The following is a 16,049-nucleotide window of genomic DNA, read 5'->3' as shown; positions in this document are numbered from 1 at the left end:
TGGTGTTTATCATGGAAATTGTGTATTATGTTTATTATACTTAAAGGGCTTAATGTGGTTGGTGCTGGTGATTAGGAATGGGAGATAATGAACGACTTGAGAGGAGATATGGCGAGACTTCAGCAAGGAATGAGTCATATGCAGAGGACTTTAGAAACCTGTATGGATATGCAGTCTGAGCTGCAGCGTTTGGTTAGACAAGAGGTTTCTGCGGCTTTAAACCGATCTCCTGGTGACAAAGGTTTTTTTTCACTTTCGATCCATATTCTATTCCTAGTCTGCATATCGAACAATCTGTTAACTAAATGGATAATGCCGTCAGGTCTTGGACCAGGAACATCAGAGGATGGGTCGAGATGGAGCCATGTAAGGAAAGGGACTTGCTGCGTGTGCTGTGATAACGACATAGATGCCCTCTTGTACAGGTAAATTATTTGCTCAAACCCGGTTAGTTTGTGATTTACAGAACGAAAAACATGCGTCTGACTATAACTTTGCGAATCTTTGAAACCTGAAGATGCGGGCACATGTGCACTTGCTCGAATTGCGGTAACGAGCTGGTCCGAACAGGAGGGAAATGCCCATTGTGTAGAGCGCCTATTATGGAGGTGATCCGAGCCTACTCCATCGCTTAAGCCCTCTGAAACTGGAGAGCAATGAAGTTAAAGAGAAGAAAAAGCAAATAAGAGAATGTGATTGTTTTGATGTGTGAGCAAGAAACAGGTTCAAAATCTCTGATGTTGATTTAAATCTTCATTCCTTTCTTCGTCTGATTAAGATCCCTAATCTTTTGTTCGATCATGTTGTCTCTAAACTCTTGAAGCATCGTCTCTGCAGATTGTTACAGCGATGTAAACGCTCTAAAAGGGATCAAACCAAGAGCAGATACGTATTTACTCTGTCATCAATAGGTTTTTTTTAAAAAAACGAGTGTCATGTACTTCTGTGTTTAGAGAAAGAACACAACCAGTTCACAGAGATGATGGGTTGAAATTATCATAGTTGTGCATACAGGGATTCAGCATTTAATTTATGAGGAGACCATTTCATGAACAGCTAATATCGCATGTTACTGAATATTGCGATAAAATTAGTAAATTACATATTTTATGCATACATAGATCAACTATCTACATAGAAAGATGTTCTTTCTTTCCCTGTAAATATATCTAGGTGAGTATCAAACGGTAAATAAGTTGACAAAAGAAGAGGGAATTCTGAAAAAGAAGAAATGACGACTAGTAGGGCCTCACAAAGCAATACAGACGGATTTTTTTTATTGGAACAAAGTACTATGAAATATTTGGCGTAATACAGTTAGATTTGAAACACAAATATATATATATATATATATATGATTAAACCGAAAGTATTTTTCAGAGATAACCTTTGCAAGAAAAACAACCGTATCATATATCTCCCGTTAGAGAGCTCAAAATCCTTCTTCAAAACCAATGAGTAGTAGCAAACATTTAGTACATACACACACAGATTCATCATTCATGAATATATAATTATATTCCGATGATCTCTAGGGGTTTTATGATTCTTCATGTTTCATCTCGGTCTTAATGGCTAAAGCCAAGTGATCATAAGCTTGAGACCAAGCTCCTTCCACTTCTTCATTGTATTTCTCTCCCAACCCTTCTTTCAGTGTCCTTACCAAAGCCTCTTTCACCACCTGTAGTCACAACCGAATTTAATTATTTAATTTCTTTTAAATTGAAATATCAAAAGTCAATGAAATGATATATACATATATATATAGAGTTAGAAAGAGACCTCGAAGTGAGGATCAAGAACGCCGCTTTTGAGATGAACAGAGCCCAAGTATTGGAGGGTTGTGTCAGCCACAACCACCTTTCCTTTCTCCCTCAGCTGTATTGCTGTTTCACATGTCTCCACCCCAAAAAATGAAAATTTACAGAAAAATTCAATGTTTGTATGATCGAAAAAGTTAAGACTTAATTCAAATTGCTTTTTAGCAGATGTCAAAGCTAAATTCATCTAACAAAAAACAAATTCATGAAAGCGAGTCGACCCACTTCAATTCTTTGGTAACGTTTACTCCGTAGGAAAATGTGTGTTTGTTTTACGTGGATTTTATGAATAAGCCAATATTTATTTAATTATTATGCACTACTATATGAATTATTATTGTATCACGAAGAAGAAGACAAATAAATTAAATTAGCCAAATCCAAACAAGATATACCGCAACATCGTGTGCACATGGCTACGTAAATAAAAGAAAATAAAATAAGATTCTTTAGCAATAATGGACCATTTTAATTTACATCTAATTACAAGTGTAATTAATATTATGATATACGATTCTATGTGAGTGACACATATACATGTAGATGTTTCTTAGCAAAATATATATACACATATATACATGTAGATGTATATATCACAAAATAAAATAAAATAATGTAATATACCATCTTGAAGACTTTAACAGCATGAGCTTTGAGTTTAGGATTGTTGCGAGGGACTTCATCTGAGTCTCTCAGGAAAGAGAACATGTCCTTTGCTGCTGGTGCTATCTCCAGTATCCTATTTATCATCAGTATATTGTTTATTAGCTTATATATATATATATATATATAGAAAACATATATGTTTGTATATATGTATATGTATATGTATGATTACTGTGAGAAGAAGTGAAGGCTGTATTTGGGGATGTCTTGCTTCAGTATCTCCCAGGACTCCTTCACCAGAGTTTCTTGCTTCTCTGTAAACCCAATATCTCCCATCTTTCTCTCTCTCTTTTTTTTCTCTCTCTCTAAATTTGAGACACAAATATTTGTATGTGTATCCCTATATATGTGTGTGTGTGTTTTTTGTCAACGTTTTGGCCTTGTAAGTAACTCAATGGTCCTTTGGCTGCATCTGTGACTGTGAGTTCTTTTTGATGAAGATTCTCTCAATTATTAAATGATTAAAAATGTATTTATATGTAGTAAAAGATCCATTAACTAAAAGCACTATCTCTTCATGGTATACACGCGTACGTAAGAGAAAAAAACTAGATACAGTACGTAATATATTAATATTAATATAACTAGATATATTTGAACGAGTGCTAGGCTGCTAGCTCAAAAGATTACTTGCAAGTCGACATACCACATACATACCTAGTAAGAAAAAGATAAGTGGGGCTTTTTCCTTAGAAACAATGGAAATAAGAAAATTATTATATATATAATATACTTGTCCAAAAAAAATTACTATACATAAAAAAATACAATTGCTACTGACTTAAAAATTACGATGAAGCATTTGAAATAAACATTGTAGGGCAATATAAGTATATAACTATATTAGAAAAATAAAGTATATATTTCGGATGAGAAACTCCGGGAAGTTATAGTATTATAAGCTCCAAATTAAAATTTGATATCTCCTACCTTGACCAAAAAAATAAAAAAATTAGATCTCTCTCTGGGACCCATCTCTCTCTCCAATGAGCTACGTACACGATTCTCTCCATATAAATTGTTATCATGCGCCAAATGGCCTTAAGCGATCCAAAATTATGTCCGGCCCAATCCACATTTGGAACTTCACCCCCATTAATCATCATCAGTAAACCAAACCAAACAAAAATGAAAATTTAATTTAATGCGGTAAGTTATCCAACGAACAGAATCGAATTGTAGCTCATTACTTTTTATTTCTAATCAAATTGGTTTAAACATAACCGTGAAAAATGAAGTTATATTTCGTTTAACTTTAAAATAAGTTTCTCAAAAAAAAGAAAATAAATAAATCCATTAGTCAAGAGTAGCTCTTTTTATCAAAATTAAATGAATGAAAAATGTAGCTCCTCTTACATGCGACATGATAGCTACCATATACCTTGTTCTTGTTTTGTTTGTCAAAAGAACCAATATGGTATATACAATCTTAATTCTTATTAGATAATAAATAAACTCAAGCAATCATAGAATAAGTGTACATAATATACCAACAATTTTGAAGAAGTAATCAGAATGGCTTGTGTTGCGTTCTAAGACAATTACTTGTTGGATGCGTAGACATGCATGGCTCCTCCTTCGTCGCAGGACCATATAAATATTTAATTTAACATTCAATTGTATTGTTCTAATGAATAACGCCCATTAATTCCATTTTGGTCGCATGCAGGTCCATATAATTACTGTATATTTAATTTTGTTGGTCTGGTGAGTGGTGAGTAATCTTCTTCATTCTGTCCGCCAATAAAAGAATTTAAAATTTGTCCTCTCAATTTAATTTTCTTTTTTTGAAAGAGACGCATATACACAGATAAAACACTTCAATGTTGCTGGAATCACGGTTCAACTTATTTTTATCTTTTAACAGTTCATTGAATAACTAGATTCATTTTAGTTTATCTTCTATCGAACAGTTCCTTAAATAGAATGTGATGATATTGGAGATCGTAAATAATCAAACGATGAGTATCAAGTATCAACTTCGAACTTTGAAATCTGTAGAATATTTTCTTATTAATATTATAATTACTACACAAAAATGAATTGCGTCCATAATATCTACAGATCCCAAAGTTACGTCCATCGCTCCACCCGCCGGTCGAAATGTCAGAAACAAACATGACTTTCTGATCAATTAGTTTGATTATAATATAACTTAGTTTAATTGTTGTCCATGTTTTTTACTCGTTTTACTGAGCAGTGAGCAACTAAAGCATTCGTTTAAAATAGATATTTGCATATTTGAAGGCTTCATTATCTCTCCGTTGTTGCTTTCACGACGTAGGACACGCAACTAATACATCTTCTACCAAATCAACACCTAAAACTTCTAAACGCTATTAGCATTTTTGATAACTTAATTAACTACTATCATTAATATTATTATAAATTTGCTCCTTTTGAAAATGACAGCAAACACTTAAAATTTTATTTGTATCTGGCTAAGAAGATAAAACAGATTTTTATTATACTTTTAGTTATCATCTGAACAATGCGTCATACCAAAATTACTTTTTTTTATTGTGGCTGTAGATATTTTGGTTCATAATTTCTTGCCATTTGTTCAGTTGTAGAAGTCGAAATATTTATTTAGTTGGACATACTGTGAGATTACTTCTTCTTTTTTTCATGGCGCTGGATGATAACTAAGTCGATCTTGTCTCTTATGTATGACATAAATATCCCAATTATTACTAGAAAACTTGGCAATTGGAATTAAATTTCATTTATTACGGAATTTACAACATCGACCCCTCCATGCGGAATTAATATACGGTTGCAGAAAATTATCGATCCATTTCAAAATTAAAAATTATAAAACTTATAATATTTTTTAACTTATACTAAATGATTTCACTTTTCCCCTCCATGACGCTGGATGAAAAATAAGTCGATCTTGTTTCATATAAAATGACATAAATATCCCGATTATTATTAGAAATCTTGGCAATTGGAATTAAATTTCTTTTTACAACGTCCACCACTCCATGCGAAATTAAGACGCCGTTGCAGGAAATTATCCATCCATCATCAAAATATATAAAAATTCTAAAACATTTAATAATTTTTTATTTATATATAATTTCACAATATCTCCAGTAAAACTGTAAAAATGTAAATCTTGAACTAAAGGCTCATCTACGTGCAGAATAAGGATAGCTTCTCCGCCGTTTCGCCGTCGTCGACATGTCACTATATACGGAGGAGAAGAAACGGTCAATCTCGTCCCGATTCATGATAATTTCACAAGTCGACACTAAAAGCTTCCTCTTGCACGATCTGATCATCAGAGCCGCCGTAGCCGACGGTTTTGACGGCGGTGGCCGGGGTTTTCGCGGTGGAGGAGGTGGAGAATCGACCACGGAGGGAATCTTGTGTTCTTGGGATGTGGGTGTGCTGCAGCTGAGGCCATCTTCGTCATCGCCGTCGTTGCTGTTTCTGGAGTTCTTGGATCGGATCTTGATAGTTGCTGGTAAACTGAATTTGGACAGATCTTGTAATAACTCAAGATCCATATCTATAATTCCGTGTGTTTTTTGTTTGTTTGGGGAATCTTTTTTTTTTTTTGTGGATGTAGAAAACTTGTTGGAGAAGGTGAGAGGTTGAGAGAGGTTTGTTATATGTGTTTGTGTCTTTACATACACGTATATACACACATACTCACAAAGTTGGAATGTCGCATTTAGAAATGAGAGTTAGTTTTTTTTTACATGAAAACAATAAAAAGAATTAACAATAGAATTGAAGAGAAGTAAGGTAAATATATATATGAGGAAGGAGAATATATGTACGTAGTTTTCCGAATTTAGAAAAAATATACTATTACTAGGGAAGGGATGATGATAAGTTACTTTGTATAGTTGCATTTGTATGTATGTTATAACTAGAGCACATGTGGTTCACCATTTTGAAAGGGTTTACCTAATTTTCTGAACAATTTATTTTATATTAATGAGGTTTTAATAGCACCGTAATAAATACGATGGAAAGATATGTAAATTCAAGCAAGAAAAAGCACAAATTACTACTGTTAGATGATGAAGTTAAATGTGATATTTAAATTTGGAAAATAGTGAGGAATCTTAGAAATTTATATGCTCTCTAGCTGTTGTTTTATCAATAGAACGCATTTGATTTGGTGAGAACCACAGTAAAAGAAGTTTAAGCTGAGTTTGTATAAGCGAAAGTAATTTTTCTTAATAGTGTTGTGGTGATATATAAAACCAATCAACAATCTTTTGGGTAGTGAAAGTAGTAAAGTTACCGTCGGCCAATTAACAATGTATATAATCCATATGAATGACAGGGAATGCAAGAGTGGGAGTGTCTTAATCCAAAGTGGTAGAAAATCAAAGTCAATCGCGTAGAGAGTATGCATTGCTCACACCGTCACTGTGTTTTATAGGGTGCTTATATAAACTATATAATAAATTTATGTTGAATGACATTAGCAATTGTTTTAAGTACATATGAAGTATAATCCAAAACATAAAAAGGAGATTGTGGTAAACAAATTTTATGAAAAAAGATTTTAGGAGTAGGAATCCCACCGTCACACAAAGGTAGTAGTATCCACAGGCCAATTTCGGATATAAATTATTGAGGATCAATAGTAGACAGGCCACATATTGTAAGTTTTAATATTTTCAACGATTAATGTATATATCGTAATGAAAAAAAAAAACATTTATTAATGAGTAATACAAACTACTCATTGCAATCTCATCACTTAATTATTAATAAATTCAATTGTTGCGTAAATATAAAGAGTTTATATCTCTTCATATTTTAAACAAAACCTCTAAAGTATTTGGGATAACCTTAGTATTTATATGACTATAGTTTTGTTGTTGATGAATAAAGGTAAATAAATAAAAGTTTACAAACGCAAATGGTGTTCTCGTACCCTCGGTCTCCCATCTAAAGACGTGTGTGTTATGTTTTCAGCATCAACATTAATTAAAAGTGTGTATATGCAGAAACTCATCTACTTGATAAACAGAAGTATAACCATCAAAACAATAATAATTTATACCACTAAATATAGGTAAAGTAAAGTACATATAGGTAGAAATCGTAGAACAACGTATAATCTTAGATCTCAAGCATGAAGTTTGGTTAAATATATGTGTCTTGTACCCACTACAACCTAAAGACATGGCATGTGTTTAGATTTAAACACTACTCCATGCATCATTATATTTTATGTGAACAACTGACTGCAATCAGTTTTTTTCCTTTATTAATTAAATGTCCAATGTGAGAAGTTGTACGTATAATTTTCATGTGACATTATGATTTCAAGATATACGATGGACCCACAACGTTTTACACGCCGATTTTTGATAATGTATAAAACATACAACAATTCTTAGGTTGTAATATGAGTTTGCTACTAGCTAGTTGCGCACTTCGTAGATTATTTATGATTCTAGTCTTCTATATTAGTGATTGGGTTGGGCAATTCTGCCTATTCACCTGAATTGTAATTTATTTTGGTTTATGTATACAGTTTCATACGATACATAAATAATGAGATTAATTACTACCGAATTTTGGGTTTAAAATTTTTAACTGGTTTGGTACGATTTAGCTTTAGTTTATATTTTGCTGCGTCGACTTTTTTTGGTTTGTCATCATTATGCTATGTCGTATTTGAAGTAAGATTTGATCACTCTGAAGTCTGAACAACATGTTATACACTAGCTGCGCTGCGTGATGTACAGTATGTATAGTTGATATAATTACAAATTCTGTGTGAAAATGCGGCAAAATATGACATATTTTGGACATGCCACGTATGACGCATCGAGTGTGCATGTGGTGATAATATAGAGATCGTAGATCTGTGGAAGTGAGTCAGTAGCAGTATCCAAATAAAAAAAAGTACAGAACTGGAAAGATCTTAATCTCTCGCAGAAGATCTAAATTTCTTGCCTTTGCTTCTTTTTTTTTTTACTTAATTTTTGTCAACCTTTCCTTCTTCTTTTTTTCTTTCCAATTTTCTTTTTGGAAGTGAGTCAGTAGGTCCAATTGTTTTTTTTTGTTTTTCTTTTTTTTTTTGTCTATAGACATGGACATGTTTTTTGGTTTGATTTACAAAGGGAGGCTTGAACAGAGAGATGTATGAGGGTTTAGGTTTAGGATAAGCCGATGTTATTTGTGAGGCCACGAAACCATACAATCACAATCAACAATCTGTAGCATTTAGAATCCATCAACTAATTATACTCGATGTTGAAGTTTCGGTGGTCCAGTTACGGTTCTTTTATCTGCCTAAACCGAACCGTCTAGAATCAAACCATATTCCATTCTGGTTTCTTAAACCGAAAATGAATCGAGAAATAAAAAAAAAACAACTGGAAGTATGAAACAGTACTCCCACAGATTTAAAATGCTTTGTAATAAAATAAATAAAATAAATAACCAATACTCAGATTCTACAATGAAATCATAGTTTAATCAACTTAAAGTAGATCTTGTTTGAACTGGTTTCATCATATCTCCTATAATGGAAAAATTCATGAACCAAAATACGATAACCAAAACAGATTAATGACTCCTAGATCTATAGTACTTAAAAAAAGAAGATATAATACTTGGTTAATCAGCTAAAAGTTCTCTACTCGATCAGACAAATGTTACAAGATATTCATAATATCGACAATCCTACAAGTTGTGTTAGAGGAAATATTCTTACATATATTGTCAAGGCATGAAACACGATGGCCTACATTACAGGGTCGATTACAAAGAAAGTACATCGTAGTCCGTAGACATAAGAATCACTATTACAGGTGAATAACAAAGAAAACAAACCTAATTTGACAAGAATGAATTATATATATATATATATATAAATCCATACAGTCTTCAAATTTGATTCATATGCATAGGATTCCCAAATATTTCTGTTTTATTAATTATCGTTCGATCGACTGCTTTCGAAAGTCTTAGATATCTTGATTATACATAAAAAAATTAGTACACACACAGAGAAGAATGAAGACAAATAATCATGTGTCTATGATTAAAATCACATTATATAAATAAATTCAAGGAAATCTTAGATCAGAAATAAATTAATTTTAATTAGTATGAAAAAATGGTTCCAAATTCGTAAGAAGCCGAAAATTATACTATAAAATTATGTTTTGGGATTTTTAGATTCAAGAACAATTAAAAAAAAAAAAAAACAAAATCGAGCGCACCATAGTTTTATGTATAATGAAATATTTAGAGTAGCAAATATCATATACTACAATTGTTATTAATTTGTAACCCGGCAATGTGGACGATAGACGTTGTAAGTTCAATATTATTTTGTGCTCAATAACATGAATCATACGGTTTGAATCCTAGTGATGACGCATCAACGACAGTAATATAAACCTCTTCATTTGGGAAAGTTTTGATCCGTAAGAACTATATATGTTTAGAATTATAGTATTTTCTAGTCAACAAATGAGTTTTATTTTCAAGATTATACTAAATTTAGTTTCTATCCGAAAATATTGATAATATTTCGTGTTGTATCTGTGTATTTGATGATGCGTAGAGCTAATTTACAAGTTGACCAAAAAAAGGAGCTGATTTACAAGCTTTATTTTGTTTGTAAAGTGGATCGATACATTATAATGATAGATTTTGGCTCATAATTGTGCATAGTTAATTAATAGTATTTCTTACAGTTGTTACATGATATGAATAAATAAATGATTAGTATCACCACCGTTCTAGCATTTTATTATATGTAATGTACAATGTAGACAAAAAAGCAAGTGAAACGTAACGTGCATGGCCTCCAAATCATGAATACATTCCTGTATCCTTTTTGTTATTTATTCTTATACTAATATATTTAGTTATTTCGCAATAATATACCATAAAATTCCAAAGACTATACCAATCGACACCAAAAGTAAAGATAAGGAGCATGATGGCTCTCCATTGGATGGTTTAGGGAACTTCATACTCAATTGTCTCCCTATTATAAAGATGGACGGATGTATCGATCATACAAATTGAGATTGACAAATATATACACATCAACTATTTTAACTATCTAACCAAAGGAAAGTTATCGCAATAGGTTGCTGATAGTAATTGTTGGGTATTTGCAGTGTCGTATGTAGGTTTATAGGGACTTAAGGCAAACTAAAAAAATAGGGTCTTTTTCATTTAAAAAAAAAGGTTTTCTAACAAAAAAATATAATATAATTTTAAAATCATATAAAATATTCAAAAGTAAAATTTTAATCTAAAAAACTAATTAAGACATAATCTTTCTTCCTTCTTTTTCAATAAACTTTTTCACCAAACTCTCATAATTGAGGTCCTTAACTAGTTTTCTTTCTATAGATATGATAGATAGGCCATTCAATCTTTCTTGTGACATAGTTGATCGCAACTAAGACTTTATCAACTTCAATTTTGAAAAACTTCTTTCAGCCTAGGCAACTGAAACTGGAATCGTCAGCAATATCTGATAAGCAATCTATGAATTTTTTTTTTCTCTTGAGCTTTAAGGTTTTGGTCTTATTTTAGGATGTTATAAAGCCGATAATCTAAACAAATCTTAATCAATTTCCTAAAACTATTGGGAGAATGTAATCTTAATCGATTTCCTATATCTATTCCTTTTTTTTCTCTTTTATAAAAAAAATAAGAAAACATCTTATGTAAAAAAAGATTTCATGCCAACCATAAACCACTTAACCACCTCTTACGAAAATGGGGGCCCTGAAAAATTAACATATTTTGGGGGCTTGAAGTGAAAGCCTTTTTCACTACATGGTACGCACGGCTCTGGGTACTTGCTAGACGAGACCGCTCCAGTCCTGACCGGACCAGCAAATCGGCAGCCACATGCGGGATCAAGATTTGTTTATTATTTGCCAAAACAGATAAGGTTCCTTTTTAATCTATCTTTAGGAAGTTTTTTTCTTCGAAATGGCTATGTTAGATTTGAAGGAAAGTTACAAAACTTATGTGTTAGGATTTCATTACATTTTATGAAAAAGTATTAATATACAACTGTAATAAAATATATATATATATATATTTTTATATATAATAAGGACTAATCCTGGGAAAGGAATTATAGAAATGGAATCCAATGTTTTTTTTTGGGCGCTACTTAACAAAAAAAAAAAAAAAACAAACAAACAGCCCTACGGCCTACGCCTCCAAAAATAGTTAGATAGATCGGTCATATTTTTACGGGATCACTTTCAAAAAAACTGTCAAAACATTAAGTTAAATTTATAGAATACACGATTATTGTAGATTTCTCTGTAAATCTTATAAATAAGATCGTCAAGGTCATATACTATTTTGTTTATAGTTTTTCAAACTCTCTAAAGCTCAACTACCACAGAGTTGTGTTTTAGATGTGAATTATGTGATCATAGTAGAATCCACAACAATAGTCGTCTAGCTAACATAACGATCTGTCTTAACCAATCAGTTCATCACTCTCTAACTTTTTTTTGTTTTAACCTTTATTATAATCAGGAAATCACATGGAAAAGCAAAAACCTAATTTTATAGTATACCAAGATACATAGGAAAGACTTTGAATCACAGAAGTCATGCCTATATATCATCTTAATTGTCAAATGACATAATCATTATCAGCATGAAACATACATGCGACAAGGCTAGTTGGAAAAAAAAATGACTTGGAAGAGTCATGCCCAATTGCTTCTGTAGCTTCAAGCGAATATGCAATTGCATCTTAACTTGTTTGTGGGTTTTGATAGGCTCTTTTTCCAGTTCAGGCCCAATTATGAGTACTTCAGGCCTACTCAAACATCTCTCTATTATTTTTTTCGTCAGACAGATTTGTTTTTTTTTTAGTTTGTAAATTATTACCGAAAATTATAAAACCCTCAAATCCAGTCAGCGAATTATCCATGTCGGAGCTCTCAGTACCTTTTACTAAACCCTAAAAACCTTCACGCCTTTTTTATTTGGGATCTTTTTATTTTTTGTTTCTTCTTCTTTTAATCAAAGCTTCACCGCCGTGTTCTGTTTCCTCTGCGCCGCCTTCTCTAATCTCAAGCTCGCACCTCTCAGGTGAAGCAAATTTAAGATTTCTTTCTTTGCCTATAGTTTGTCTCGATCTTCCTAGCTCTTCCCGTTCTATTGTTCAACGTAGCTGAATCAGGATTCAATCGGAATGAATAGAAATCGAATTTATGGCCGGATATTTCTTCAGATTTAATAGACAGAAAAAGGATTAAAACTCATAAGCTTTTATGATGGGTTTCTGATTATCTGTCTGGATTGCTGCTATCAATGTCTATAAGTGTAATGAGTTGTTTATTCGTTTAGGTAATAAGGAGGACGCTAGATGAAGCTCAATTCAGAGGATAACATTCTCATGGAGAAGGTTTTGCCTCCTGATGAGCAGGTATTGCCTTCGTCTGGTTGAGATTTCAAACACTTAATGATTTGTGTGGGCTCAACTTTGCTTCGAATTTCTATGCAGGAGATTGATGTTGAGTTGGAGGCTAAAGAAAAGAAATATCTTAGAGGAGGAGCTGTTAATCTAGAGGTATAGATATACATTTATATAGAGTGTTTTTTTATTTAATGATTGTGGCTTTTCGTTGCGAAATGCAGAAGCTAATTGTTTTCTTCTTGTTCTGCAGTCATTGAAAGATAAAAAACTAAAGACAAAGGTTGCTTCACGAGAAAAGTTTTTTGGAAAATCTGCAAAAACTGCTGCCAAAATCGAGAAAGTAAATTTACTCCTCCCTTCAGCTCTGTGCGTATCTTGTTGATTCTTCTGTTCTTGATAGTTCAGCTGGTTTCGAATTCATAATTATTGTCTTGTTATCTGGTTTGTTTTTATGTAGTGGCTCTTGCCGAATAAGGGAGGGGGCTTGGAGACTGATGGTCTAGAGAAGACATGGCATATTGATCAGCTAAAAATTTCCAAAGAAGTGGATATATTAAGCTCAAGAAAACTATATGACGTAGTGCTCCCAGGTAAATGCTCAATAGCTTCTTCTGAGAGGGAAAAATCGTAGCATATGTATGTGAAATGTTTAAGTTATAGGTTAGTCTTGTGATGAAAATACTCTTGTCGTTACGTGTGCTTCTAATTCATATTACTGACATTGGTGAACATATGTAGATCTTGGCCCTTACAAACTTGATTTTTCTGCAAGTGGTCGGCATATGGTACTTGGGGGTCGCAAAGGCCACATTGCTCTTCTAGACATGATGGATCTTAAGTTAATTAAAGAGATCCAGGTTGGTTTTTTCTTTATTTACTTACATTCTAATCTTAATCCGGGCTTGTTATATTTGTTATATGTGATATTTATGATTTAGATCTCAACAGAACCTGATGATATCTGCAGGTAAGAGAAACAGTACGTGATGTTGCATTCCTTCACAATGACCAATTGTTTGCAGCTGCCCAGAAGAAGTATGTATATCGTCACTTTCAATAGCATCCAAAAAACTCAAATATCTGAAATCTACATTCCTTGTGTTTTAGAGGGTGCTTGGTCTAATATCTGAACTTGTTACAGGTATGCTTATATTTATGGGAGAGATGGAACTGAGGTGCATTGTCTAAAGGTGAGAATTGTGCTTTTCGGTTGAAAGAAAGAAACACATGCCTAGTGGTCTTGGTTATTGACTTCAAACTTTGTCTACTTCAGGAACGTGGTCCAGTGGCCAGACTTCGGTTCCTAAAGAACCATTTGCTGCTTGCGTCAGTAAACAAAATTGGGCAGCTACATTATCAAGACTTAACCCATGGTGAGATGGTGGCTAGTTTTCGAACAGGTAAAGGCCGAACAGATGTAATGGAAGTGAATCCTTACAATGGTGTTGTTGCCTTGGGACATTCTGGTGGAACCGTCACAATGTGGAAACCCACAAGCCAAGTACCTCTAGTCCAGTTGCACTGTCACCCTGGGCCAGTCTCATCTGTCGCGTTTCATCCAAATGGCCATCTCATGGCTACATCGGGTAAAGAGCGCAAAGTCAAGATCTGGGATTTGCGTAAATTCGGGGAAGTTAAGACCATTGACGGTTTCCACGCCAAAACGCTGAGTTTCAGTCAGAAAGGTTTGCTAGCAGCTGGAACTGGATCTTTTGTTCAGGTTTTGAGTGATTCGAGTGGTGACTCTTCACATAAGTATACTAGATACATGAACCACTCGATGGTGAAAGGTTACCAGATTGAGAAGCTTATGTTCAGGCCATACGAGGATGTTCTCGGGATTGGTCACTCGATGGGTTGGTCTAGCATTCTGATTCCAGGGTCTGGAGAACCCAATTTCGATTCATGGGTGGCTAATCCGTTTGAAACATCGAAACAGAGACGGGAGAAGGAAGTCCATATGCTTCTTGATAAACTTCCACCTGAGACAATCATGCTCGATCCTTCGCAGATTGGTGCGATGAGGCCATCGAGGAGGAAAGAGAAGCCAACAAGAGGAGAGATAGAAGCTGAGAAAGAGGTGGCCATAGAAGCGGCAAAGAGCATTGAGCTGAAGAACAAGACCAAAGGAAGGAACAAACCAAGCAAGAGGACCAAGAAGAAGAAAGAGATGGTGGAGAACGCGAAGCGAACATTCCCGGAGCAAGAGCACAACAAGGCAGTTAAGAAGAGAAGAATCGGTGAAGATGCTGCGGCAGAGCTACCCACAAGTTTGAAAAGGTTTGCCCGAAAAAAATGAATTGTGATGTCTGAAGATTTGAATTCTATCTTGATTTTGTTTCCCTCTTTTCTCCTAATAATAATGGTTCTGTAGTAGGAGAAACTAGAACTTTCACGATTTTGCAAAAAGAAGAAGAAAAAAAATCCAAGTTCCATTTAACTGCTCGGTATTGAGCCTTGGTGATTATAATTTAAAAAAATCGCGATTTCTTCTATCCTGAAAATCCTCAAAACTTAGGGAATTAAGGTCTATATTATCATACATTCACTCATCAACTCTCTGAATTAGTATCATTGTAAATTTGATTTCTGACCAAAAGCTAATTGATTCTGATTTCCGAGAAATAGTTGAGATCATGTTTTGTCTTTGAATTTTGATTTTCGAAATTTATTCTAAACATATTTTGGTGAGAAAATAATGGGATTCTCTCAAGTTAGGTCTACGCAATCCTAAACTAATATGTGAATCTAGAACAAGTCACTCTCTGAAATTGGTATTTGATGGAGGTTTTTGACTACTTGTCTGAAGTCTCTCGTCACTCTTCCTCCTCCTTGCTGGACCAACACTGCTCACAGACAATGACAAAAAAAAACCAAGCTGTTTCATCCGGCGTCACCGTGGATATATAATCGAATGTGAGATTTGTGTTTTTCGGTTGAAATGAGAAAGAAACGTATGCCAAGAGATTAAATGACTTCCAAAAGAAACTTTGTTTACTTGAGTAACATCGTCCATTTCCTGCTTGCATCAGTAAACAAAATTGGGCAGGCAGCTACATACATTATCGAGGGGTAACCTATGGGTGAAATGGTGGCTACTGGCTAGTATCCGAACACGTAAAGAGGCCAAACAGATGTCAAGATCTCTAGAGCCA

The 16,049-nt window shown here is 33.6% G+C and overlaps 4 protein-coding genes across 4 annotated transcripts in view; 2 read left to right on the top strand and 2 right to left on the bottom strand.

Annotated features, from left to right (window-relative positions):
• LOC18023421 (E3 ubiquitin-protein ligase LRSAM1) overlaps positions 1-1,111 on the top strand; it is a 4,480-nt gene extending 3,369 nt beyond the window's left edge. Inside the window, exons 6-9 of the mRNA XM_006407496.2 lie at positions 76-241; positions 323-425; positions 518-723; positions 838-1,111. Of these exons, the coding sequence (XP_006407559.2) occupies positions 76-241; positions 323-425; positions 518-635 (387 nt within the window). The 3' untranslated portion in view covers positions 636-723; positions 838-1,111. The remainder of the gene's footprint in view (positions 1-75; positions 242-322; positions 426-517; positions 724-837) is intronic.
• Positions 1,112-1,388: 277 nt separating this feature from the next.
• LOC18023419 (non-symbiotic hemoglobin 2) lies at positions 1,389-2,970 on the bottom strand. Its single transcript, XM_006407494.2, has 4 exons — positions 2,659-2,970; positions 2,445-2,559; positions 1,783-1,899; positions 1,389-1,681 (listed from the first exon to the last, which is right to left on the bottom strand). Exons 1-4 carry the CDS (start codon positions 2,760-2,762, stop codon positions 1,541-1,543), a joined length of 477 nt encoding a protein of 158 aa, XP_006407557.1. The 5' UTR covers positions 2,763-2,970; the 3' UTR covers positions 1,389-1,540.
• Positions 2,971-5,397: 2,427 nt separating this feature from the next.
• On the bottom strand, positions 5,398-6,068 carry LOC112088978 (cyclin-dependent protein kinase inhibitor SMR1). The gene has a single exon (XM_024159621.1). It carries the CDS (start codon positions 5,999-6,001, stop codon positions 5,621-5,623), a length of 381 nt encoding a protein of 126 aa, XP_024015389.1. The 5' UTR covers positions 6,002-6,068; the 3' UTR covers positions 5,398-5,620.
• A 6,359-nt stretch (positions 6,069-12,427) lies between these two features.
• LOC18023417 (probable U3 small nucleolar RNA-associated protein 7) lies at positions 12,428-15,331 on the top strand. The gene is made up of 9 exons (XM_006407492.2): positions 12,428-12,566; positions 12,825-12,903; positions 12,982-13,047; positions 13,145-13,234; positions 13,352-13,484; positions 13,633-13,751; positions 13,862-13,929; positions 14,036-14,084; positions 14,168-15,331. The coding sequence occupies exons 2-9, from the start codon at positions 12,844-12,846 to the stop codon at positions 15,191-15,193; spliced, it is 1,611 nt and encodes a 536-aa protein (XP_006407555.1). The 5' UTR covers positions 12,428-12,566; positions 12,825-12,843; the 3' UTR covers positions 15,194-15,331.
• Positions 15,332-16,049: the final 718 nt, after the last annotated feature.

This window comes from Eutrema salsugineum, unplaced genomic scaffold, assembly GCF_000478725.1.
Source record: "Eutrema salsugineum unplaced genomic scaffold, Eutsalg1_0 scaffold_13, whole genome shotgun sequence".
NCBI lineage: Eukaryota > Viridiplantae > Streptophyta > Magnoliopsida > Brassicales > Brassicaceae > Eutrema > Eutrema salsugineum.
The sequence above is the reverse complement of the archived record's forward strand: the minus strand, read 5'-3'. Positions and strand labels throughout refer to the sequence as shown.

What these genes read in the sequence shown, in the direction of transcription:
- LOC18023419 (XM_006407494.2), bottom strand. Translation starts at nt 2,762, where the DNA reads ATGGGAGATATTGGGTTTACAGAGAAGCAAGAAACTCTGGTGAAGGAG. An exon ending in CTGTTAAAGTCTTCAAGATG is followed by an intron (nt 1,900 to 2,444) that starts GTATATTACATT and finishes TTTGGGGTGGAG; the next exon opens with ACATGTGAAACAGCAATACA. An exon ending in TTCTTGATCCTCACTTCGAG is followed by an intron (nt 1,682 to 1,782) that starts GTCTCTTTCTAA and finishes TTGTGACTACAG; the next exon opens with GTGGTGAAAGAGGCTTTGGT.
- LOC112088978 (XM_024159621.1), bottom strand. Translation starts at nt 6,001, where the DNA reads ATGGATCTTGAGTTATTACAAGATCTGTCCAAATTCAGTTTACCAGCA.
- LOC18023417 (XM_006407492.2), top strand. Translation starts at nt 12,844, where the DNA reads ATGAAGCTCAATTCAGAGGATAACATTCTCATGGAGAAGGTTTTGCCT. An exon ending in ATATGACGTAGTGCTCCCAG is followed by an intron (nt 13,485 to 13,632) that starts GTAAATGCTCAA and finishes GAACATATGTAG; the next exon opens with ATCTTGGCCCTTACAAACTT. An exon ending in AGTTAATTAAAGAGATCCAG is followed by an intron (nt 13,752 to 13,861) that starts GTTGGTTTTTTC and finishes TGATATCTGCAG; the next exon opens with GTAAGAGAAACAGTACGTGA.